Here is a 23,825-nt window from a genome sequence, read left to right as displayed (position 1 = left end):
CTGCCTGACAGCCTGTCTGACTGCCTGCCTGACAGCCTGTCTGACTGCCTGCCTGACTGCCTGCCTGACAGCCTGTCTGACAGACTGACTGACTGACTGACTGACTGTCTGTCTGCCTGACTGACAGACTGACTGACAGACTGACTGACAAGACTGCCTGTCTGACTGCCTGCCTGACTGCCTGATTTCCTGCCTGACTGACAGCCTGTCTGTCTGTCTGTCTGCCTGACAGCCTGTCTGACAGACTGCCTGCCTGCCTGCCTGACAGCCTGCCTGCCTGACTGACAGCCTGTCTGACAGACTGACTGCCTGCCTGACAGACTGACTGACTGACAACCTTACTGACAAGACTGCCTGCCTGACTGCCTGCCTGATTGCCTGCCTGACAGCCTGTCTGTCTGACTGACAGACTGACTGACTGACTGACTGCCTGCCTGCCTGCCTGCCTAACAGCCAGCCAGCCAGCCCACCAGCCCGCCTGGCTGGCTGGCTGGCTGGCTGGCTGGCTGGCTGGCTGGCTGGCAGCTCCGCCCCGTGGCCGCCCCCGCGTCCCGAGCGTGCGCCGCGTCGGAAGGACGTTGCGTCGGGCTCGAGTTGCCGGGCGGGCCGTTTTCGGGGCCGGAGCGGAGCGGAGCGGAGCGACCGAGGCTGGCGGAAGTCCCTCGGGCTCCGCGCCGGGCCGGGCCGGGCCGGGAGGGAGGTGGGAGCAGCGCCATGCCGCCGGCCGGGCTGCTGCGGGCGCTGCGCCGCAACAAGACGCTGCGCTACGGGCTGCCCATGATGGTGAGTGACGGGCACGGCCGGCCGGGGCCACAGCCGGGGGGGCGGACCTACCGCCCTCGGCCTTCGCCGGCTGTCGCACCCGGTACTGAGCGCTGGGCTGGGTACCGGCCGATCGGGTCCGACGCGGTCCTTGTCCCCTATGGGGCTCACAGCTCCAACGCCGTTTTTACAGATAATAATGCTGGTATTCGTTAAGCGCTTACGACTTGCGGAGCCCGTCTAAGCGCAGGGATAGATACAGGGTCATCAGGTGGTCCCACGGGAGGCTCACAGTCTTCATCCCCATTTTTACAGATGAGGGAACTGAGGCCCGGAGAAGTGAAGTGACTTGCCCACGGTCACGCAGCCGACAAGGGAAGGAGGCCCAGAGAAGGGAAGTGACTTGCCCGAGGTCACACAGGGGGCAAGTGGCGGAGCCGGGAGTAGATCCCGGGCTGGGGCGGGGGAGGCAGAAGTTGAAACAAACTGCAGATCACTGAGCGCCTACTATGTGCAAAGCGCTGTTCTGAGCACTTGGGAGAGGACCATGCAAGGGAATTAGGAGACCCGTCCCCGCCCATAAGGAGCTGACCCCCCAGCCGACATCATAATAATAATATTGGTATTTGTTAAGTGCTTACTACGTGCAGAGCACTGTTCTAAGCGCTGGGGCAGATACAGGGTAATCAGGCTGTCCCACGTGAGGCTCCCAGTCTTCAACCCCATTTTACAGATGAGGGAACTGAGGCATGGAAAAGTCACACAGCTGACAAGCGGCAGAGCCGGGATTCAAACCCATGACCTCTGACTCCCAAGCCCGGGCTCTTTCCGCTGAACCACCCGATAATCTTTTTTATGATTCTTTTCATAAGCTTCAGTTACCGGGCTGGAGTCACAGCTGAACTAATGGGGTAATAACGAAGACCCAGGTGTGGAATGCTCGATTTCTTGAACGCCAGCATAATGTGCCCCCTTTCCTTGGCTCCCATTGACTGGCTTATTCCAGCTCCTTCATTTGGACTTTTATGAACTAGTGCCGGAATAGGCCAACAGGGGCTAGTTGTTCTTCCTGTGAGGGGTGTGAAGCTGGCCAGATCAAATCCTGCAGGTAAATTTCCAAGGCACGGGGAGAAAGTTGGGGAATAAAAATAGAAGCCAAAGGCTTTGGCAGAATTCGAGCTCTTGCCTTTGTTTCCTTGAGAAGCCCCTTGGGAGAAATAGGTCTGGTGGAATGTCGTGGTCCCAAGAGAGAGCCCCGGTGTCATGGTGTAGTGGTTAGAACACGGTCCTGGGAGTCAGAAGGACCTGGGTTCTGATCCTTGCCCCCCGACTTGTCTGCTGGTTGACCTTGGGCAAGTCATTTTACTTCTCTGGGCCTCACTCCCCTCATCTGAAAATGGAGATTGAGACAGCGAGCCCTATGTGGGACAGGGACTGTGTCCAACCCAATTTGCTTATTTCCAACCCTGCGCCTGGTACCGTGTCTGGCACATGGTAAACACTTAACAAATACCACAATTACTAAATAATGCCAAACGTGGCCTCGTGGATAGAGCATGGGCCTGGGAGTTAGTCAGAGGGACCTGGGTTCTAACTCCGGTTCCGCCACTTGTCCGCTGGGGACTTTAGGCAAGTTACTTCACTTCTCTGGGCCTCGTTTCTCCACCTAACGCCCGAGAATCTGGGTCCGTGACATGCACCAGAAGGATTCGAAGGACTTCAAAAGGCAAGGTTGGATCAGACCGATTGAAAAGTCTTGTTAATGTTTTTCACCTGTGACTGCTAGTTCACAAGCTGTGTGGCCTGGTGGATAGACCACGGGCCTGGGAGTCACAGGACCTGGGTTGTAATCCCAGCTCTGCCAGTTGCCTTCCGTGTGACCTTGGGCAAGTAATTTCACTTCTCTGGGCCTCAGTTTCCTCATCTCTAAAATGAGGATTCAGTGCCTGTCCTTCTTCTTACTTAGATTGCGAGCTCCATGTGAGACAGGGATTATGTCCAACCTGATTAACTTTGTATCTACCCCTGTGCTTAGAACAGTGCATGCCTCATAGTAAGCACTTAACATATATAATAACAATAACAATAATAATAAAAATTAAAAAGAGCCCTGATTCGTAGAAAGCACTTAACAAATGCCATAATAATAATAATAAAGTGCCCTGATTTGTAATAAGCACTTAACAAATTCCATACTACTAATAATATTGTGCTCTGATTCATAGTAAGCACTTAAATACAATAATAATAATAGTAATAATAATAAAGTGCCCTGCTTTGTAGTAAGCACTTACAAAATACAATAATGATGACGATGATGATAATAATAAATGCCCCCTTTGGCAATCTCTGCTCATGGGCCAAGGCATGATTTCCTGCCTTTTGATTCCAATCACAACCAAGAATGTGGCAAAGTGGCCAAAATGTACTCCACCTAATCTGATAAGTTCATGCAAATAAATCGATGGTGATGTCATGCTCAAAAATTGAAATGTGGGCACAGCGGTGGAGGCTGCTGTGAGTCCCTTGACTGGTAATAGAACCAGGAGACTAAAAAAACCCTTGGAAGGATGTCCGGCCCTAGTCCAGTAGTCTGCCTTCACGGAAGGCAAGTGTTCAAATCGTACAAGCCGGTGTTTTGGGAAAGATCTGGAAGCCTGGAGATTTCCAGACCTCCTTCCTTGCACCACATCAGTGTTTTATCCCCGTTAGAATCAGGAAGTTCTCCCTTTCATCGCACCGTTGGACTTCTTCCTCATAAGAACCTCCTCATGCCTGAAAAAAGTGACTTACCCAAGGTCACACAGGCGACAAGTGGCAGAGGTGGGATTGGAACCCAAGTCTTCTGACTCCTAGGCCTGCGCTTTTTCCATTAGGTCCCACTCCTTTAAAGCCCTCCAGAGAATCCAAGGAGCCAGGATTAGAACCCAGGTCCTTCTGACTCACAGTGTTCTATCCGCTAGGCCATGCTACCTGTTTTCTCTCCTACTTAGACTGTGAGGCCCATGTGGGACAAGGATTGCGTCTGACTTATATTGCTCCAGCGCTTGGAATGTTGTCTGGCACATAGTAAGCACTTAAGAAACACCATTTTAAAAACAAAAGAAGACCAAAAACTCTAAAAAGTTGGAGAGCTGTAGGATTCCTGAAAGGGGAGATGATGGTTTTGAGTACTATCCCTTCTCCGCTTAAATTCCTTCTCTCTCCCAAATTCCCTTGTGCTTCCCTCTATCAGGGTGCCTTCTCTCCTTCTGACTCCCACCTTTTCTCTCTCCCTGGTTATCCCCTCTGAGCAGATGGGAAGTTAGAAGGCTCAAGGAAGACTGAGTTCATTTTTCTCAATCACCCGTGTGTATTTGTTAAGAAGAATCCCTAACTATGACAATGGTATCTAATGGTTCTTGTTAAGCGCTTACTGTGCGCTTAACAAATGTTCTTGGAGAAGCAGCTGTAGCTTAGTAGATCGAGCACAGGTTTGGGAGTCAGTCAGACGGTCGTGGGTTCTAATCCCGGCTCTGCCCCATGTCTGCTGTGTCACCTTGGGCAAGTCACTTCCCTTCTCTGGGCCTGAGTTACCTCATCTGGAAAATGGAGATTAAGAATGTGAGCCCCACGTGGGACAGGGACAGTGTCTAACCTGACCAACTTGTATCTACCCCAGTGCTTAGAACAGGGTGGGCACATAATAAGCCCTTAACAAGTACCATAATTATTATTATTAAGCACCAGGGACAGTACTAAGTGCCGGGGTAGTCGGTCACAGCCCCGTCTCATGTAAGGCTCAGTCATAAATTCCCATTTTACAGCTCAGGGAACTGAGGCCAAATGAAGTGACTTGCCCAAGGTCACACAGCAGGCAAGTGGCATAGCCGAGATTAGAACCTAGGTGCTCTGTCTCACAGGCCCACCTTTCCATTATGGGGTTTCTTTTAGAAACAGAGGTTAATAATTCACCTTTTCACTTTGGGGTTACTTTTAGAAACAGAGGTTAATAATTCACCTTTTCACTTTGGGGTTACTTTTAGAAACAGAGGCTGGTTTGGATGCCTTAGTCGATCTATTCCTTGTGTTCTTAGTCCCTTTTCTTCCTCTTCCTTCCCAGAATCATTTCCCCAGATTCCTTCTGAGTGTAAGTGAATCTGTTAAATATAGACCGCAAGCCCGCTGTGGGCAGAAATGGTCTCTCTTTACTACTGTATTGTACTTTCCAAGTGCTTAGTAGAGTGCTGTGCACCCAATAAGTGCTCAATACATACAACTGAATGAATGAACTCCACAGGTGAATTTGTTGGGGCTCTGAAACGTGCAGAAAGGGAAGAGATGTTTTTGGTTACAAAAGAAAATGCAGCAGAGACTGAGAGATGGAAAAATATAACCCAGCCTAAACCTGGGTTTTCTGGTAGCGAGTTATAAAATGATGTGTACCAAGCAACGCCCCCCTCTCAGAATCACACTTTCCCACGGCTTCTTCCCCTCTGCCTTCAAACATGCCCGCATTTTTCCCATCCTAAAAAAACCCCTCTGTTGACCCCACTCCCCCCTCCGGTTATCGCCCCATCCCCCTCCTACCCTTCCTTTTCAAACTCCTGGAGCGAGTCATCTACACCGCTGTCTCAAATTCCTCTCCTCCGAATCTCTCCCGGACCCCCTCCAATCTAGCTTCTGTCCCCTCCACTCCACAGAAACTGCCCTCTCTAAGGTCACCAGTGACCTCCTTCTTGTGAAATCCAATTGCTCCTACTCTATCCTAATCCTCCTCGGCCTCTCAGCTGCCTTTGACACTGTGGACCATCCCCTTCCCCTCTACACCTTATCTCACCTTGGCTTCACGGCTTCTGTCCTCTCCTGGTTCTCCTCTTATCTTTCTGGCCATTCATTCTCGCTCTCCTTCACGGGCTCCTCCCCCTCCCGTCCACTAACTGTAGGGGTTCCTCAAGGGTCAGTTCTTGGTCCCCTTCTGTCTCCATCTACACTCACTCCTCTGGTGAACTCATTCGCTCCCGTGGCTTCAACGATCTTCTCTACGGGGATGATACCCAAATCGACAACTCCCCTGTTCTCTCTGCCTCCCTCCAGGCTCACATCTCCTCCTGCCTCCAGGACATCTCCATCTGGATGTCCGCCTGCTCCCTAAAACTCAACAGGTCCAAGACTGAGCTCCTTATCTTCCCTCTCAAACTCTGTCCTCTCCCTGACTTTCCCGTCACTGTGGATGGCACGACCAGTCTTTCCATCTCACAAGCCCACAACGTTGGTGTCATCCTTGACTCTGCTCTCTCATTCACCCCACACATCCAATGTGTCCCCAAAACCTGCCGGTCTCCCCTTCACAATGTCGTCAAGATCCGCCCTTTCCTACAAGCTCTCCTAATATCCTGACTGGATTATTGCATCAGTCTCCTCTCTCATCTCCCATCCTCCTGTCTCTCCCTGCTCCAGTCTATACTTCACTCCGCTGCCCTGATTATCTTTCTACAGAAACAGTCTGGGCATGTCACTCCCCTCCTCAAAAACCTCCAGTGGTTGCCTATCCACCTTCGTATGAAGAAAAAACTCCTCACTCTTGGCTTCAAAGTGGGAAGCAGCGTGGCTCAGTGGAAAGAGCTTGGGTTTCGGAGTCAGAGGTCATGGGTTCGACTCCTGGCTCTGCCACTTGTCAGCTCTGTGACTGTGGGCAAGTCACTTAACTTCTCTGTGCCTGTTACCTCATCTGTAAAATGGGGATTAACTGTGAGCCTCACGTGGGACAACCTGATGACCCTGTATCTCCCCCAGCGTTTAGAACAGTGCTCTGCATATAGTAAGCGCTTAACAAATACCAACATTATTATTATTATCATTATTATTATTATTATTCAAAGCTCTCCATCCCCTTGCCTCCTCCTCCAGCCCAGCCCACACACTCTGCTCCTCTGCTGCTCACCTCCTCACTGGGCCTCGTTCGCTCCTGTCCCGCCGTCGACCCCTGGCTCATGTCCTCCTGCTGTCCTGGAATGCCCTACTTCTTCACATCCCCCCAACTAACTCTCTTCCCCTCTTCAAAACCCTCCTGTGAACCTCCCTCCTCCAGGAGGCCTTCCCAGACTGAGCACTCCCTTTCCCTCTGCCCCTTGTCCCCTCCCCATTCCCCCCACTCCCTCCCTTGACTCTACTCCCTTCCCCTCCCCACAGCACTTGTGTCTATTTGGATATATTTGGATTTGTCTGTCTGTCTCCCCCGATTAGACTGGGAGCGTGTCATTGGGCAGGGATTGTCTCTATCTATTGCCGAATTGTACATTCCAAGCACTTAATACGGTGCTCTGCACATAGTAAGCGCTCAATAAATACTATTGAATGAATATTATTTATTACTCTATTTTATTAATGATGTATATATACCTATCATTCTATTTCTCCATTTTGATGGTATTAATGCCTGACTACTTGTTTTGTTTTGTTGTCTGTCTCCCCCTTTTAGATTCTGAGCCCATTGTTGGACAGGGATTTCCTCTATCTGTTGCCGAATTGTACATTTCAAGTGCTTAGTACAGTGCTCTGCACAAGTAAGCACTCAATAAATATGATTGAATGAATGAATGAATAAATAGGAGAGAGAACAGGTATCGAATCTCCATTTAACATTTGAGGTGAAGTGACAGTGTGGCAGAATCAGAATTAGAACTCAGGTCCTCTGACTCCCAGGCATGGTCTCCTTCCACTAGGCCTTGCTACTTGTGAAATCGCAATCACAAGTGAAAAATGTGGACAAGACTTTTAGTTCAGACTCAGACCCACCCTTCTCTTTTCATGTCCTATGAAATCTTCCAGTGCATATCCCGGATGCAGATTCTCAGACATTAGGCAGAGAAATCCCCAGTTGGATTCTGCTATTCCAATGGAATTTTTTTTCTTTTTCCTAAATATTTCAGGTACTCATTGTCGGAGGTTCCTTTGGGCTCCGGGAATTTTCTCAAATCCGATACGATGCCGTGAAATGTAAGGTAAGAGCGGTTTTCTCAGCTGGAAGACAACAGTATTTGAGGAAGAATGGTATTGTCAATCTTATCTGTGTCTGCATGGGTCAAAACAAATACCCGATTCTTTGAAAACAATCCCAGAATCATGTGTTCTTTCACAGTGTCATAGGCAGTAGCCCTGATTCAGTATGATAAAATAATAAGAATAATAAGAAGCAGCAGCAGAGAACATGGGCCTGGGAGTCAGAAGGCTCTAAGTTCTAATTCTGGCTCTGCCACCTGTCTGCTGTGTGACCTTGGACAAGTCATTTCACTACTCTGGTCTTCATTTACCCCATCTGTAATATCGGTATTAAGACTGTGAGTTCCTGCGGGATAGGGACTGTTTCTCACCTGACAAACTTGTATCTCCCCTAGTGCTTCAGTCAGTGCCTGGCACATAGAAAGTGCTGAACAAATACCATTAAAAATAATAATAAAAATAATTGTGGTATTTGCTAAACGCTTACTCTCTGCCAAGCACTGTCCTAAGCCCTGGGATCTATACAAGGCCATCAATTCACACACAGTCCGTGTTTCACAGCCTAAAGGGGAGAAGAACTGATATTGAGTCTCTGTTGCACCGATGAAGAAATAATAATTATGGTACTCATTAGGCCTTTACTATGTGCCAAACACTGTTCTAAGTGCTGGGGTAGATATAAGTTAATCAGGTTGGACACAGTCCACAGAAGAGAATAAATTTCAGGCAGGTTCATAAGTGTTGCGTGGGGCTGGGATCGGGGATGAATAAAGGGAGCAAGTCAGGGTGATGGAGAAGGGAGTGGAAAAATAGGAAAAGGCTAAGTTTTGACATTTAATTCTAGAGATTATTTAATAAAGAGATTCTTCTTTTGAATTGCCTCTTAATAGAATGACCATAATGTCCCCAAGTATTTAATTTGCAGTAAATTCCAAATTCATTCCTAGTTGAATGTGTTATAATTTTGGTTTCATTTACGTTTTTGTTGAGTGGGCTCACAAAAGTGTTTCTGAATTGGCTTTTTAGGAGCCTTTCTTAGACCTGGCCAGAGTTCATTCATTCATTCATTCTTTCAATCATATTTATAGAGTGCTTACTGTGTGCGGAGCACTGTACCAAGCATTTGGGAGAGTACAATAGAACAATAAGCAGACACATTCCCTGTCCACAACGAATTTACAGTCTAGAGAGGGAGACAGGCACTAATAGAAATAAATAAATGACAGATATGGACGGGGTTGGTGGGGGAATGAATGAAGGGAGCAAGTCAGGGCGACACAGAAGGGAATTAAGGGGGAGAGGTAGAAAAGGCAGTGTGGTGGTCAGGGGTCTGTAGAATTAGTTCTCATAATCTGTTGGAAAGCTGAAGCTGATAGAGCAATTCTATTGAGGGATTCTGTTAATTGCACTAGCACCATCAAATCAATCAATCAATGTATTAAGCACCTACTGTGTGCAGAACCCTATATTAAGCACTTGGGAGGGTACAATCAGAGTTGATAGACACTTTCCCTGTCCACTATGAGCTCACAGTCTAGCGGGAAAGACAGACATTAATATAAGTAAATCAATTATGGATATGTGCTGTAGGGCTGAGGGAGGGGTGACTAAAGGGAGCAGATCAGGGCAACGCAGAAGGAAGTTGGAGAAGAGGAAATGAAGGCTTAGGGAAGGCCTCTCAGGAGATGGGCCTTCAATAAGTCTTCAAAGGTGGGGAAAGCGATTGTCTGTCGGAAATGAAGAGGGAGGGCGTTCCAGGCCAGAGGCGGGGCGTGGGTGAGAGGTCGGTGGCGAGATAGAGAAGCAAGCGTGGCTCAGTGGAAAGAGCCCAGGCTTGGGAGTCAGAGGTCATGGGTTTGAATCCCGGCTCCGCCGCTTGTCAGCTGTGTGACTGTGGGCAAGTCACTTCACTTCTCTGTGCCTCAGTTACCTCATCTGTAAAATGGGGATTAAGACTGTGAGCCTGGTGTGGGACAACCTGATTACCCTGTATCTATCCCAGCACTTAGAACAGTGCTCTGCACATAGTAAGCACTTAACAAATACCAACATTATTATTATTATTGTTATAGATGAGATTGAGGCACAGTGAGAAAATTAGCATGAGAGGAGTGAAGCGTGTGGGCTGGATTTGTAGTAGGAGAGTAGTGAGGTGAGGTAGGAGGGGGTAAGGGGATTGAGTGCTTTAAAGCTGATGGTAAGGAGTTTCTTTTTGAAACTGAGATGGATGGGCAACCATTGGAAGTTCTTGACGGGGGTGTCACGAGCCTCTGGTTCGTACCAACCAGGACCTTCCTGGACCAGGGAAGCCTCAGAGACCCCTAGTAAAGTCAAACCACACCTCTGATCACCGAGGTTACTGTAGAAAGTTTTTTTACTTAGTTTTACCAAGGTGCAAGGGAGTGATACATACACACTCTCACTCACTCCACTCCACCAAGGGTTCAATACCAGTCTGCTGGTCAAAGGAGCCCATTCTGCCGATGTTTCTTCTTGCTGCTTCCAAGGCCTGCTGCCTTCCGCTGCTCTTCAGAGCTGCTCTCCTGCTCTAGGTGCTTTCCTCTGCATGCTGTAGTCCTGCTTCATCTTCTTTTTGCGTGCCCTCAACATGTTTCCTGTGCCAGTCTTCTGTGTGTGCTTCTCTGCATGCCTCTTTGCGATTCCAAACAACCGCCTTTTGTCTTTGTTAGGCGTCGCAGCTGTGGCTTTCCATGGCTGTCATTGATTGGTAGAGCATGGAGAGAAAGCCACCCCTCCCTCCGTCCTCCAGTAATCACCTGTCTCAGGTAGAGCCCATCGGTGCCTTCCCCAGTCTCTCCCTTCTTGTCCTTCGCGTGATCTCAAACGGTCACTAATAAAGCAGGTTGTCATGGGCTCACCACAGGGGGAAACATAGACTGAACACTTCTGTGGAAAAATGGTCCAGGAAGCAGAATGAAGTGTGGACTGGAGTGGAGAGAGACAGGAGGATGGGAGGTCAGCAAGGGGACCGATAGAGTGATCCAGGTGGAAGAGGATAAGTGCTTGAATTAACGAGGTAGTCTTTTGTATGGAGACGAAAGGGTGGATTTTATTCATTCATTCAATCAATCATATGTATTCATTCATTCACTCGTATTTATTGAGCACTTACTGTATGGAGAGCACTGTACTAAGAGCTTGGGAAAGTACAATACGGCAATAAACAGTGACACTCGCTGCCCACAACGAGCTCACAGTCTAGAAGGGGATAGACAGGCATCAATACAAATAAACAGACTTCAATACAAATAAATAAAATTACAGATATATACAAAAGTTCTGTGGGGGGGGGGGTGGAGAGCAAAGGGAGCGAGTCAAGGCGATGCAGAAGGGAGTGGGACATGAGGAAAAGTGGGGCTTAGTCTGGGAAGGCCTCTTGGAGGAGATGTGCCTTTAATAAGGCCTAGAAGTCGGGGAGAGTAATTGCCCGGTGGACTTGAGGAGGGAGGGCATTCCAGGTCAGAGGCAGGACGTGGGCCAGGAGTCGGTGGCGAGATAGGCGAAATTGAGGCCCAATGAAGAGGTTAGCAGCGGCAGAGGAACGGAGTGTGTAGGCTGGGCTGTAGAAGGAGAGAAGCGAGGTGAGGTAGGAGGGGGCAAGGTGATGGAGTGTTTTAAAGCCAATGGTGAGAAGTTTTTGTTTGATATGAATGTTGCGAAGGTGGAACCGACAGGATTTAGTGATAGATTGAATATGTGGGTTGAATGAGAGAGATGAGTCAGGGATAAAGCCAAGGATACAGGCTTGTGAGACAGGAAGGATGGTGGTGCTGTCTACAGGGATGGGAAAATCTGGGAGGACAGGGTTTGGGTGGGAAGATAAGGGGTTCTGTTTTGAACATGTTACATCTGGGTGTCGGCAGGATATCCAAGTAGAGATGTCTCGAAGTCAGGAGGAAATGTGAGACTGCAGAGAGGGAGAGAGATCAGGGCTGGATATGGAAGTTTGGGAATCATCCACGTAGAGGTGGGAGTTGAAGCCATGGGAGAGAATGAGTTTTCCAAGGGAGTGGGTATAGATGGAGAATAGAAGGGGACGCAGAACTGAACCTTGAGCGACTCCCACAGCCAGGGAGTCCCTAGCTGCAGAGGTGGAACCTGTGATGCACTTACTATTCCTGATTTCCTACTTCTGGAAACCCAGTTATTGTAAAATCCCACCCATCTCCTCCAAAAGGCCTTCGCTTAGCCCACATTCCCCCTCCCCACCGTTTCCTCTCTGGCTCCTGAGCACTTGTCTGAATACCTCGTAAGCACTTTGATACTCACTTCAGGCTCCAGCACTTATATACTATATATCTTATATAGGTATATGGACCTTATGCCTTATAGGAATACTTTATATAGAGCAGAGAGAGAGGGGAAAAAGAAAGAAAGAGAAAGAAGGGGAGGGAGAGGCCTGCAGGAAGGCAGTATGGCATAGTAGATAGAGCACGGGCCTGGGAGTCCGAAGGTCATGGGTTCTAATTTCGGGTCCTCCACTTGTCTGCTATGTGACCTTGGGCAAGTCACTTCACTTCAAGGTGCTTCGGGTCCCTCAACTGTCAAATGGGGGTTGAGACTGTGAGCCCCACATGGGACAGGGACTGCGTCCAACCCGATTTGCTTGTATCCGCCCCGGCACTTAGTAGATTGCCTAAGCACTTAGTAGATTGCCTAGCATATGATAATAATCATAATGGTGATGATGGTATTTAAGTGCTTACTATGTGCCAAACACTGTTCTAAGTGCTGGATAGTAAGTATTTAACAAATACCACAATTACTATATACTTATATAGGCTCTTTACCTGATACTCTCCTATTTCCCCTCTCTGTAATTGATTTGAATGTCTGTCTTACCCTGAAGTCTTTAAGCTGCCTGTGAGCAGGGATTATGTCTACCAACTCTTTTGTATTGTACTTTCCCAAGTGCTTACTTCAGTGCACACAGTAAACGGTGGATAAATGCCACTGGCTGAAAATTAGCCAGGCGTGTATGTCTCCCCCAGTACAAAGCAAGTGGATAATGAATGTTAGTAGTAATTCATTATTTTAATTTGTTCCCCGAGAACTCTCGTAGAATTTGTGAGTCTGGAGAGTAAAGAAAGGTGCATAACTTACCTTCTCTGGGCCTCGGTTTCTTCATCTGTAAAGTGGGGATTTAATGCCTTTTCTGCCTCCTACTGAAACTGGGAGGTCCATGTAGGCCAGGGACTGTCTGACCTGATTTTCTTGAATGTACCCCTTCGCTTAGTACAGGGCTAAGCATGTAGTAAGCACTCAACAAATATCACAGTTGTTATTATTCTACAACAAAATCAACCAATCGATGGTATTTATTGAGCGCTTACTATGTGCAGAACGGGTAACAGAGTGGGCAGGCACATTCCCTGTCCACAGCGATCTTACAGTCTAGATGAGGAGGCAGACATGAATAGAAATAATTTATAACAAGTGCTTTACAGATAAGTACACAATCGCTGTGGGGTTGGTAATGGGGTGAATACCAAATGTCCGAGGGTCAGAGATCCAAGTGCGTAGGCGATGCCGAAGGGAGAGGGAGCCGGGGAAAAGAGGGTTTAATCCGGGAAGGCCTCTTGGAGGAGATGTGACTTTAGTAATGCTTTGAAAGTTGGGAGGATGATGGTCTGGTGTATATTGAGGGAGAGGGGGTTCCAGGGCGGGGGAAGGACGTGAGAAGAGGGTTGGCGGCGAGATAGAAGTAGCTTCTCACTGTTGGTCTTATTGTTCATTCAGTCGTATTTATCGAGCACTTACTGTGTGCAGAGCACTGTACTAAGCGGTTGGAAAGTACAGTTTGGCAACAAATAAAGATGTAGCGTGGTGTAGTGGATAGAGCAGGGGCCTGGGAATCAGAAGGTCATGGCTTCCGATCCCATCTCTGCCACTTGTCTGCTGTGTGTCCTTGGGCGAGACACTTTACTTCTCTGGGCCACGGTTCCCTCATCTGAAAAATGGGGATTAAGACCGGGAGTCCCACGTGGGACACGGACCGTGGCCAGCCCGATTTGCTTGAATCCATCCCAGTGCCAAAATACAGTGCCTGGCACATAGTAAGTGCTTAACAAATATCGTGATTAATTATTATCATCAAGGCCTTCCTGTAGCACAGCTGAGTGAGAGCGTGTTCCCCACAGGGCCACTAGGGGGCAGTGCAGATGGCAAATAATAATAATAATAATAATGTTGGTATTTGTTAAGCGCTTACTATGTGCAGAACACTGTTCTAAGCGCTGGGGTAGACACAGGGGAATCAGGTTGTCCCACGTGGGGCTCACAGTCTTCATGCTTATTTTACAGATGAGGTAACTGAGGCACAGAGAAGTTAAGTGACTTGCCCATAGTCACACAGCTGACAGGAGGCAGAGCTGGGATTCGAACTCATGAGCTCTGACTCCAAAGCCCAGGCTCTTTCCACTGCAACAATGTTGGTATTTGTTACTGAATGAACTGGGCCCAGTGAGTTTTTGTTTTTTTTTTTTTTTTTTACAATTCCACCTCTGCTCCCAAGTGGGTTTCCCCACAACACATTTTGGATTGAGCACGGGGGTAGGATTGGGAAGTGTTTTCCCAACCCCACGTATCCGGTACAGCGCGTGAGGCTGCTAGAAGGACTGGTCGTGGGCCTGCCCTCTGTGTCGGACCCTGGGCAGGTGACCTCTGGACATTCCAAGCTCTTAGTACAGTGCTCTGCACATAGTAAGCGCTCAATAAATACTACTGAATGAATGAATTCCATATTGGCCCCACCCCCAAACCCCCCAACACTCTTGTAGGCTTTAAATTATATACTGTAAATTATTTATATTAACGTCTGTCTCCCCTCTAGACTGGAAGCTCATTAAGGACAGGGAACGTGTCCGCTAATTCTCTTGTGCTCTCCCAAGTGCTTAGTACAGTGCTCTACACATAAGTAGTACTCAAATACCATTGATTGAAGTTCTTAGTACAGTGCTCTGCACATAGTAAACATTTAATAAATACCATTGATTGATGATGATGATGGTATGTCTTAAGCGCTTACTATGTGCCAAGCACCATTCTAAGCACTGGGATAGTTACACGGTAATCAGGTTGTCCCACATGGTATCGCAGTCTTAATCCCAATTTTACAGATGAGGTAACAGAGGCACAGGGAAGTGAAGTGACTTGCCCAAAGTCACACAGCTGATAAGTGGTAGAACCGGGTTTAGAACCGTGAGATTCCTTGGGACGCAGCCTGGCCTGGTGGAAAGAGCATGGATCGGAAAGACAGAGGACCTGGGTTCTCATCCTGACTCTGCCCCAGCTTCCTGTGTGACCATGGACAAGTTACTGGCCTGGGCCTTGGTGTCCTCATCTGTCAAATGGGGATAAAATGCCTGGTCTCCCTCCTTCTTAGACTGTGAGCCCTGTGTGGGTCGGGGACTGTGTCTGACCTGATTATCTTGTCTCTACCTCTGTGCTTGACATAGTCCTTCACAAATAGTAAGCGTTTACAAATACCATTATTGTTATTACTATTATTATTCTCTGAGAATGCAGTACTGGTGCTATAGGAGAACTGACTCTATTTCCCTCCTAAGAATGGCATGGGGGAAAACATTAAGTACTGTTTATCTTAACACTTTTCTTTGTGAGTACAGGTATAAATGAGTTCTGCTTAATGCAGGCTTTTGCAAGAGCACAACTCCTGGGTATGGGAAACTGTGTGCCTACCCAAAAATCAACAATTAAACTAGTGAATTAAATTACAAATTGAGGACTGTAAGCATGAATTCTAAGACTTTGAATTATAAAAGTGAGCTATATATTCAGAATTCACAATTTACCCCAAAATTTGAATTTGGCTTTGGGAAAATTTGTCTTCCTTGTGATTCTTCACGATTCCCCATCTCCCCCAAATGTCCCACAAGGAATTGGTGAAGCAGAGAGGCCTAGTGGGAAGAACACAGGAGTGGGAGTCAAAAGACTTGGAAGACTTGGGTTCTGATCCTGGCTCTGTCATTTGCCTGACTTAGGACCTTGGGCAGGTTACTTGACTTCTCAGTGCCTTAGTTTCCTCAAATGTAAAATGGAGGTAAAATACCTGTTCTTCTTCCTCTTTAGTGTATAAGCTCTACGTGGGACAGGGACTGTGTCTGACCTAATTGAAGGACATCTCCTCCAAGAGGCCTTCCCTAAGTCCTCCTTTCCTCTTCTCTCATTCCCTTCTGCCGTCACCTTGACTCGCTCCCTTTATTCACCACCCCCTCCCAGCACCACAACACTTATGTCCATATCCTTAATTTATATCTTATAATTAATAGACATTTCTATGAATATCTCTCTCCCCCTCTAGGCTGTAATCTCATTGTGGGAAGATAATGTGTCTGCTGTTATATTGTTATATTGTCCTCTCCCAAGTGCTTAGTACAGTGCTCTGCACACAGTAAGTGCTCAATAAATACGACTAATTCTATTCAAGCAATATCTGGGGGAATCATATATTATCTAGTGAATGTGACATGGGTTTAGAGCTTTAAAAAAAAATCAAAGCAATTTCTAGCCTCCAGTCTTTTTATTTTCTTCTTCATTAGGGCTAAACTCAAACCCTGAGGAAATTTAATTTAAAAAATGTTATATTTCAGATATTTCCATTATTGTATTTTGATGTTTTTCATTCAAATACTCTTAGTGAGAGCATTTTCAACATACAGGTGGCTGTCTTCAGCTCATCCAGTTCTCTGATCTATTGAGATCATTAGGGATTATTTTCAAGCCAGAAACTACCTAGCGATAGTGGATAGAGAAGCAGTGTGGTCTAGTAGATAGAGCCCGGACCTGGGAAAAAGAAGGACTTGGGTTCTAATCCTGGCTCAGCCACTTGTCTGCTGTGTGACCTTGGTCAAGTCACTTCACTTCTCTGTATCTGTTTCCTCATCTATAAATTGGGTATGAAGATTATGAGCCCCACGTGGGACAGGGACCTTGTCCAACCCAGTTTACTTATATCCCACCCCAGTGCTTAGTACAGTGCCTGGCACATGGTAAGTGCTTAACAAATACCATTATTATTGTTATTATCTGTCAGTAAATAACCCTATAGAACATTGTGTAACTTGTCAGAACGAAGGTCCAATAATTGGAAGCTTTTCTGGGGGTAGAATAATAAGCATGGTATTTATTTAGTGACTATTATGTACCAGGCACTGTACTAAACACTGGGGTAGATTCAAGATAGGTCAGACCGGACATGAGTCCCACATGGGGCTTACAGTTTAAATGAGAGAGAGAACAAGTACTGAATCCCCATCTTACAGATGAGGAAACTGAGGCCCAGAGAAGCAGCGTGGCTCAGTGGAAAAGAGCATGGGCTTCGGAGTCAGAGGTCATGAGTTCGACTCCCGGCTCTGCCACTCGTCAGCTGTGTGACTGTGGGCAAGTCACTTAACTTCTCTGTGCCTCAGTTACCTCATCTGTAAAATGGGGATTAACTGTGAGCCTAACGTGGGGCAACCTGATTACCCTGTATCTCCCCCAGCGCTTAGAACAGTGCTCTGCACATAGCGCTTAACAAATACCAACATTATTATTATTATTATTATTAATTTAAGTGACTTGCCCAAGATCACACAGAAGGTAAGTGATTGAGCTGGGATTGGAATCCAGGACCTCTGACTCCCATAACGTTAACTATGGTATTCAACAAGTGCCGACTTTAGCCCTCTCCTATGAATCAGTGTCTTATCGTAGCAAGAGAGTTTGAGTATGCCAGTGAAGCTTAGAGCTTGGACATTGAGAGAGAGAGTCTCTCCAGGGTTACTCCTAATGGAAAAATTAAGCCGAAATGTCAGACAAAGTTGATTCGCCTGAGCTGGGCATCAGTGGTCTGGGAAAGAGTCAAAGGCGGATGATCAAGCGATCAAAATGTTGATCAAAGACCAAGGCAGAAACTTAAGTGTTTTTTACAGCGCTGAAGAAGACAGTGGTAAACCGCTTCCATAATTTTTTTTTTTTACCAAGAAAACTACAGATAATAATACCAAAATGACTACAAGCTAATGGCAGAAGATAGGACGTTCTGGAGAAAATACTCCGTAGAGTCGCTATGGATCGGAAACAATTCAATGGCATTTGATGACGATGATGATGATTACTAGAGCTAAGCACTAGGTTAGATATAAGTTATGTTCATCTCAGGGCACACACTCCATCTTGTCCCCCATTGTTCAGATGAGGACACCGAGGCCCAGAGAGGTTATGTGCCCCACCCGAGAGCATACAGTAGGTTGGCAGTAGAGTCGGGATTTGGATCCAGGCCTCCTGACTCCCAGCCCTTAGGTCAAAACTCATTTTTCTCTCACCCCCTTCACCGAGCCCAAGCTCACCAGGGTCTTCAAGGATCTCCTTTCCTTTCCAAGTCTAATAGACTCCTCTCTCCCTAATCCTTCTCGACTTCGCAGCTGCCTTTCGCGCCGTTGAGCACGTCCTCCCCTCCGGGCACACTCTACCGCCCTGGGACACTCGCGCAGTGCTCTGCTAGCAATGAACACGAGAACTGGATCCAGCCGGCAGCACTGGGAGGGAACGGTCTCAGGGTCCTCCCCGGGTCCAGTAGATTAGGGCTGTGACCTAAACCTCTGGTTCAGGGCTTATCTCTGACCGTGGGGGCCAGAAAGGACTAGGGGGAAGGGGAAGCTCTTCAGCACCAGGAATGGCACCAAAGACCCTCTAGACTGTCAGCTTGTCATGGGCAGGGAATATGTCTGTTCCATTGACTTCTCCTAAGCGCTTAGTACAGCGCTCTGCCCGCAGTGAGCGCTCAATAAATACCACTGACTGACCCGTGAGGGCTGTCGACTGCCGACTCCCTGGCCCGTGCTCTATCCACTAGGCTACGCTTCTACTCATGAATAATAAATCCGTAATAATGCTAATAAATGCTCTTATTACTACTACTAAAAAAATCCTCCAATAATAATAATGTTGGTATTTGTTAAGCGCTTACTATGTGCAGAGCACTGTTCTCAGCACTGGGATAGATACAGGGTAATCAGGTTGTCCCACGTGAGGCTCACAGTCTTAATCCCCATTTTACAGATGAGTTAACTGAGGCCCAGAGAAGTTGTGACTTGCCCACAGTCACACAGCTGACTAGTGGCAGAGCCGGGATTCGAACTCATGACCTCTGACTCCCAAGCCCGGGCTCTTTCCACTGAGCCATGGAACTGATCTCCTCTTCCCCGGCCAGGTCATCCCCCAATCACCCTTTCTGGTGTATTTATTCCACTTCAGTGTTCATGTGTTGATGCTTTTTTTTGGGCTTTCTTTAGTCGTTACCAGTTGTAGCCTTGTTTTCCTGCTTGTTTCTGGGGTTCATCTAGGCATCGTGTCAGCTTGTTTACCCGTAGATTGTAAGCTCCTTGAGGGGAGGGGCTGGATGGCTCAGTGGAAAGAGCGTGGGCTTTGGAGTCAGGGCTCATGAGTTCGAATCCCAGCTCTGCCACTTGTCGGCTGTGTGACTGTGGGCAAGTCACTTAACTTCTCTGGGCCTCAGTTCCCTCATCTGTAAAATGGGGATGAAGACTGTGAGCCCCACGTGGAACAACCTGATTCCCCTATGTCTACCCCAGCGCTTAGAACAGTGCTCGGCACATAGTAAGCGCTTAACAAATACCAACATTATTATTATTATTATTATTCTAGTGTACGTTCCCAGGGGCTAGGAAGGGCTCTGTCTAAAGGAGGTGCTGGGGAAATGCAATGAGGGGTGGGGGGCTAAGGTTCCTCAAAGAAAATAAACAGGCCACTTAGCAGCCCCCCTCCCGCCTGTGACACATAAAGAGCAAATGGCGACCTTTTCAGACACCCTCAAAGAACTAGACCCCCCTCTAAACTGTAAACTCATTGTGGGCAGGGAATGTGTCCATTTATTACTATATTGGACTTTCCCAAGCATTTAGTAAAGTGCTCTGCACACAGTAAGTGCTCAGTAAATACAACTGAATGCATGAATGAATGAAAGGGAATGCCCAGGTCTGGGCCATCTCCCAGAAGATTGCCCCTTTCCTGGATCAGTAATTGGGACCGGGTCCGGACCGGGAAAAGGTCCTAATAATAGTTGTATTTGTTAAACAACTATTCAAGCCCTGTTCCAAGTTAATCAGGTTAGAAAGAGTTCCTGTGGGCAGGCGGGAAAGGTCCTGTGGTCTGGCCAGGGCTATTCTATCTGCCTTCCATCAGTCAATCAATCCGTGGTATTTATTGAGCGCGTACCATGTTCAGAGCATTGGACTCATGGAGGAGTACAGTCCAACAGAGTTAGCAGGCACATTCCCTACCCATAACGAACCAACAGTCTAAGGACCTTGGCTTGGACCAGCTGGAGTGACCAGCCGGGGTCTGAGAGAATGCCTCTGGAGCTGTTCTATCACTCAAAGACTGATCTGCCCCTCCTCCCCACCTGCTTTCGCTGTAGACTAAGTTCGCCCTCCTGCCCAGACTGTAAGCTCGTCGTGGGAAAGGGATATTCATTCATTCATTTAATCATTCAGTTGTTTTTATTAAGCACTTTTGGTGTGCAGAGCACTGTATTAAGCACTTGGGAGAGTACAAAACAACAATAAACAAACCAGGTTCCTGCCCACACAAGCTGAGTCTAGAGGGTCTTTTATATTCTTATACTGTACTCTCTCAAGTGCTTAGTACAGTGCTTTGCACACAGTGCTCAGTAAATACGATTGAATGAACGAATGCTCTGCACACAGCAAGCACTCAATAAATACCATTGGTTGATTGAGTGATTGGATCTTCTGCTGGATGAGGATGGGAGGGAAAGAGACCAAACCGAAAAGCTTTCAGACAGAAGGCTGGGCATTTGAACCTAACTTATTCAAATGTTAGAGGGATAAAAGAACCACTTTGAATAATAATAATTGTGGCATTTTTTAAAGTGATATTTAAGTCCTTACTATGTGTCAGACACTACTAAGCACTGGGGTAGATGTAAGTTATTCAAGTTGGATACAGTCGCTGTCCACACATGCGCTTAATCCCCATTTTACAGATGAAGTACCTGAGGCACAGAGATGTTAAGTGACTTGCCCAAGGTCACCCAACAGGCAAGTGGCAGAGCTGGGTTTAGAACCCAGGTCCTCTGACTTCTGGGCCTTGGGCTCTTTCCACGTAGGCTATGCTGCTTCCCATAGATTCTAAGCTCCTTGAGGGCAGGGAAGGTGTCTTCCAACTCTACTGATTTGTACTCTCCCAAGTGTTTAGCACACAGTAAAGCCTTAATAAATACCATTGATTGATTGATTTGATTCACTGGGGATGGCAGAGAATACCTTGCAATCTCAGGGCATTCTAGCCAGGAAATACTCCTTAGAAGTAGAATTAAAGACTAGAGTGTATGTGTTTCAGAAAGCATCTGATGTGTTTGGGGGGAGAAAGTCCTGGAATATTCAAAGGCAGGGCAGTCCCTAGTCAGGAGAATCCCTCATTCACATCCTGCCTCTGGCTTGGAACTCCCTTCCCCTTCATTTTTTCTACCTTCAGGGCCTTCTTAAAATCCCATCTTCTCCAAGAGGCCTTCCCTGACCAAGCCCTCACTTCCCCATTCACCCTCCCCTCTCTGTTGCCTGTGAATTTGGGTATGTATCCCAGGAGCCCTTTGATACTCACCCTACCCCAAGCCCCTCAGCACTTAGGTGTATATAATAGTAATTGAGGTATTTGTTAAGTGCTTACTCTGTGCCAGGCACTGTACTTAGTGCTGGGATAGATACAAGCCAATCAGCTTGAACACATTCCCTGTCCCACATGGGGCCCCCAGCCTTAATCCTCATTTTACGGGCAAGGGAACCGAGGCCCAGAAAAGTGAAGTGACTTGCCTAAGGTCACACAGCAGACAAGAGGCAGAGCCTGAATTTAGAACCCAGGTCCTTTTGATTCCCAACCCCACACTCTACACAATAGGCCTAGCTGCTTCCCTTTGTATTTGAGTGCTTAGTACCTTCCCACTGGGTTTTGGTTAAACACCTCTCCCTCCACCCCCCTGCCTGTAGCCATCAGCAGCTGGTTCATTTAGTATTTACATTTTGTATTGTCTAAATGTAAAAACTGAGACTAGCTAGCTGTCCTGTGACTTTGATCAGGTTGTTTGGAGAACCAGGAAATTAAAAAAAAAAAATCAAGGTATCTTGATCCTCATTCCAGAATGTGTTCCTTAGGATAGTCAGCATTTTACACTCATTTTAGAAAAACAATTCCTCAAAATGGGAAATCCAGTGTCTTTAATATCACATCTATTTTTCATTTTGCACCCGATTATCTCTAAAAATAGTAATAATGATAATTTTGGTACCTGTTAAGTGCTTACTCTGTGCCAGCCACTGTGCAGACACAAATTAATCAGGTTGGACACAGTCCCTGTCCCACATGGAGCTCACAGTCTGAGTAGGATCTAATCCCCACTTTACAGATGGGGTAACTGAGGCACAGAGAAGTTAAGCGACTTGCCCAAGCTACAAGCTAATCAGGTTAGACAGAGTCCATGTCCCTTGTGGGGCTCACAGTCTTCACCCTCATTTTACAGATGAGGAAACTGAGGTCCAGAGACGTAAAGTGACTTTTGACCACGGTCATACAGTGGACATGTGGTGGACATGTGGCAGAGCCAGGCTTAGAACCCAGGTCCTCTGACTCCCAGGTCTGGGCTCTGTCTGCTAGGAAGCTAGACCACGCTGCTTCTCTTTGAAGGACACCCTGGTCTCCAGTGAAAACAGTTTATGGAAATGCCGTACCCAAATTCACTGCCAAGGACCTGGGGAAGAAGTTTGATATTGTATAAATGTAAGTGCTCTGCACACAGTAAGCGCTCAATAAGTACGATTGAATGAACGAATGAATACTGTAATGTAGCTTCCTCCCAAAGGCCATTCGCAGGAGCAGTACTGGGGTGTATACCTAAAATCTTTGAGCAGAAACTACCCATGTGGTTTTCATAAATTCTCTTTTTTGAGGAAGAAAAGGGAGAAAGTTTTGAAGCTGTGAATTATATAATTATATTATTTTTCTTAGCACTCACTGTAAGGGTAGAGAAGCAGTGTGGCGTAGTTGATAGAGCATGGGCCGGCAGTCAGAAGGAGCTGGGTTCTACTCCTGGACCTGCCACTTGTCTGCTGTGTGAGCTTGGGCAAGTTGCTTCATTCTCTGGGCCTCAGTTACCTCGTCTGTAGAATGGGATTAAGAGTGGGAGCCCCATGTGGAACAGGGAGCATGTCCAACCTGATTAGCTTGAATCTACCCCCGCACTTAGAACAGTGCCTGGCATATAGTAAGCGCCTAACAAATACCATAGAAAAAGGTTTTGGTTTAAATCCTGCTTTTCAGACTATGTAAGAGGTTTGAAAATAGGATAGGGATAGAATATTTAGGAAGTTCTACAAGGGCACCTTAATGAGTACATTTTGTTCTCTCATAACAAGGTGTTTTCATTGTCTTCTCTCCAGGACTGTAGATTTCTGTCTGTAGACTGTAAGCTCATTATGGGCAGGGAATGTGCCTGTTAATTCTTTTGTATTGTACTCTCCCAAGTGCTTAGTACAGTGTTCAATAAATACCATTGATGGATTGATTGATTAAAGAAGGGGGCTCACAAACGTGACCTAATTAATGGTTAGAACACGGGCCTGGGGGTCAGAAGGACCTGGATTCTGATCCCTACACCGCCACTTGTCTGCTCTGAGATCTTGGACAAGTCACTTCACTTTTGTGTGACTTTGGGCAAGTCAGTTCACTTCTCTGTGCCTCAGTTGTCTCAACTGTACAATGGAGATGAAGACTGTGAACCCCATGTGGGACTGTGTCCAACCTAATTAGCTTGTATCTACCCCAGCGCTTAATGCAGGGCCTGGCACATAGAAAGTGCTTAATAAATACCAGTAAATTAAAAAAGTGGCATATTGATTATGGTCTGAATTTTGAACTCAGAGTTTAAGCAAGAAGCTTAAATCCAACACTGGTGGGGTAAACCCCAAATACTTGGCATGCAAAAGGCTTGTGAAGAGAACAGAAAGAGCCCCGTCTTTTCCTTG

At 47.0% G+C, this 23,825-nt stretch overlaps 1 protein-coding gene across 1 annotated transcript in view; it reads left to right on the top strand.

Moving 5' to 3' along the window:
- The first annotated feature begins 600 nt into the window (after nucleotides 1-600).
- The window catches only part of LOC100090298 (cytochrome c oxidase assembly protein COX16 homolog, mitochondrial), a 56,377-nt gene continuing 33,152 nt past the window's right edge, over nucleotides 601-23,825 (top strand). The window contains exons 1-2 of the mRNA XM_001519418.6: nucleotides 601-783; nucleotides 7,674-7,745. Coding sequence (XP_001519468.2) covers nucleotides 715-783; nucleotides 7,674-7,745 — 141 coding nt within the window. The 5' untranslated portion in view covers nucleotides 601-714. The remainder of the gene's footprint in view (nucleotides 784-7,673; nucleotides 7,746-23,825) is intronic.

This window comes from Ornithorhynchus anatinus, chromosome 1 (genome assembly GCF_004115215.2).
Source record: "Ornithorhynchus anatinus isolate Pmale09 chromosome 1, mOrnAna1.pri.v4, whole genome shotgun sequence".
NCBI lineage: Eukaryota > Metazoa > Chordata > Mammalia > Monotremata > Ornithorhynchidae > Ornithorhynchus > Ornithorhynchus anatinus.
The sequence above is the reverse complement of the archived record's forward strand: the minus strand, read 5'-3'. Positions and strand labels throughout refer to the sequence as shown.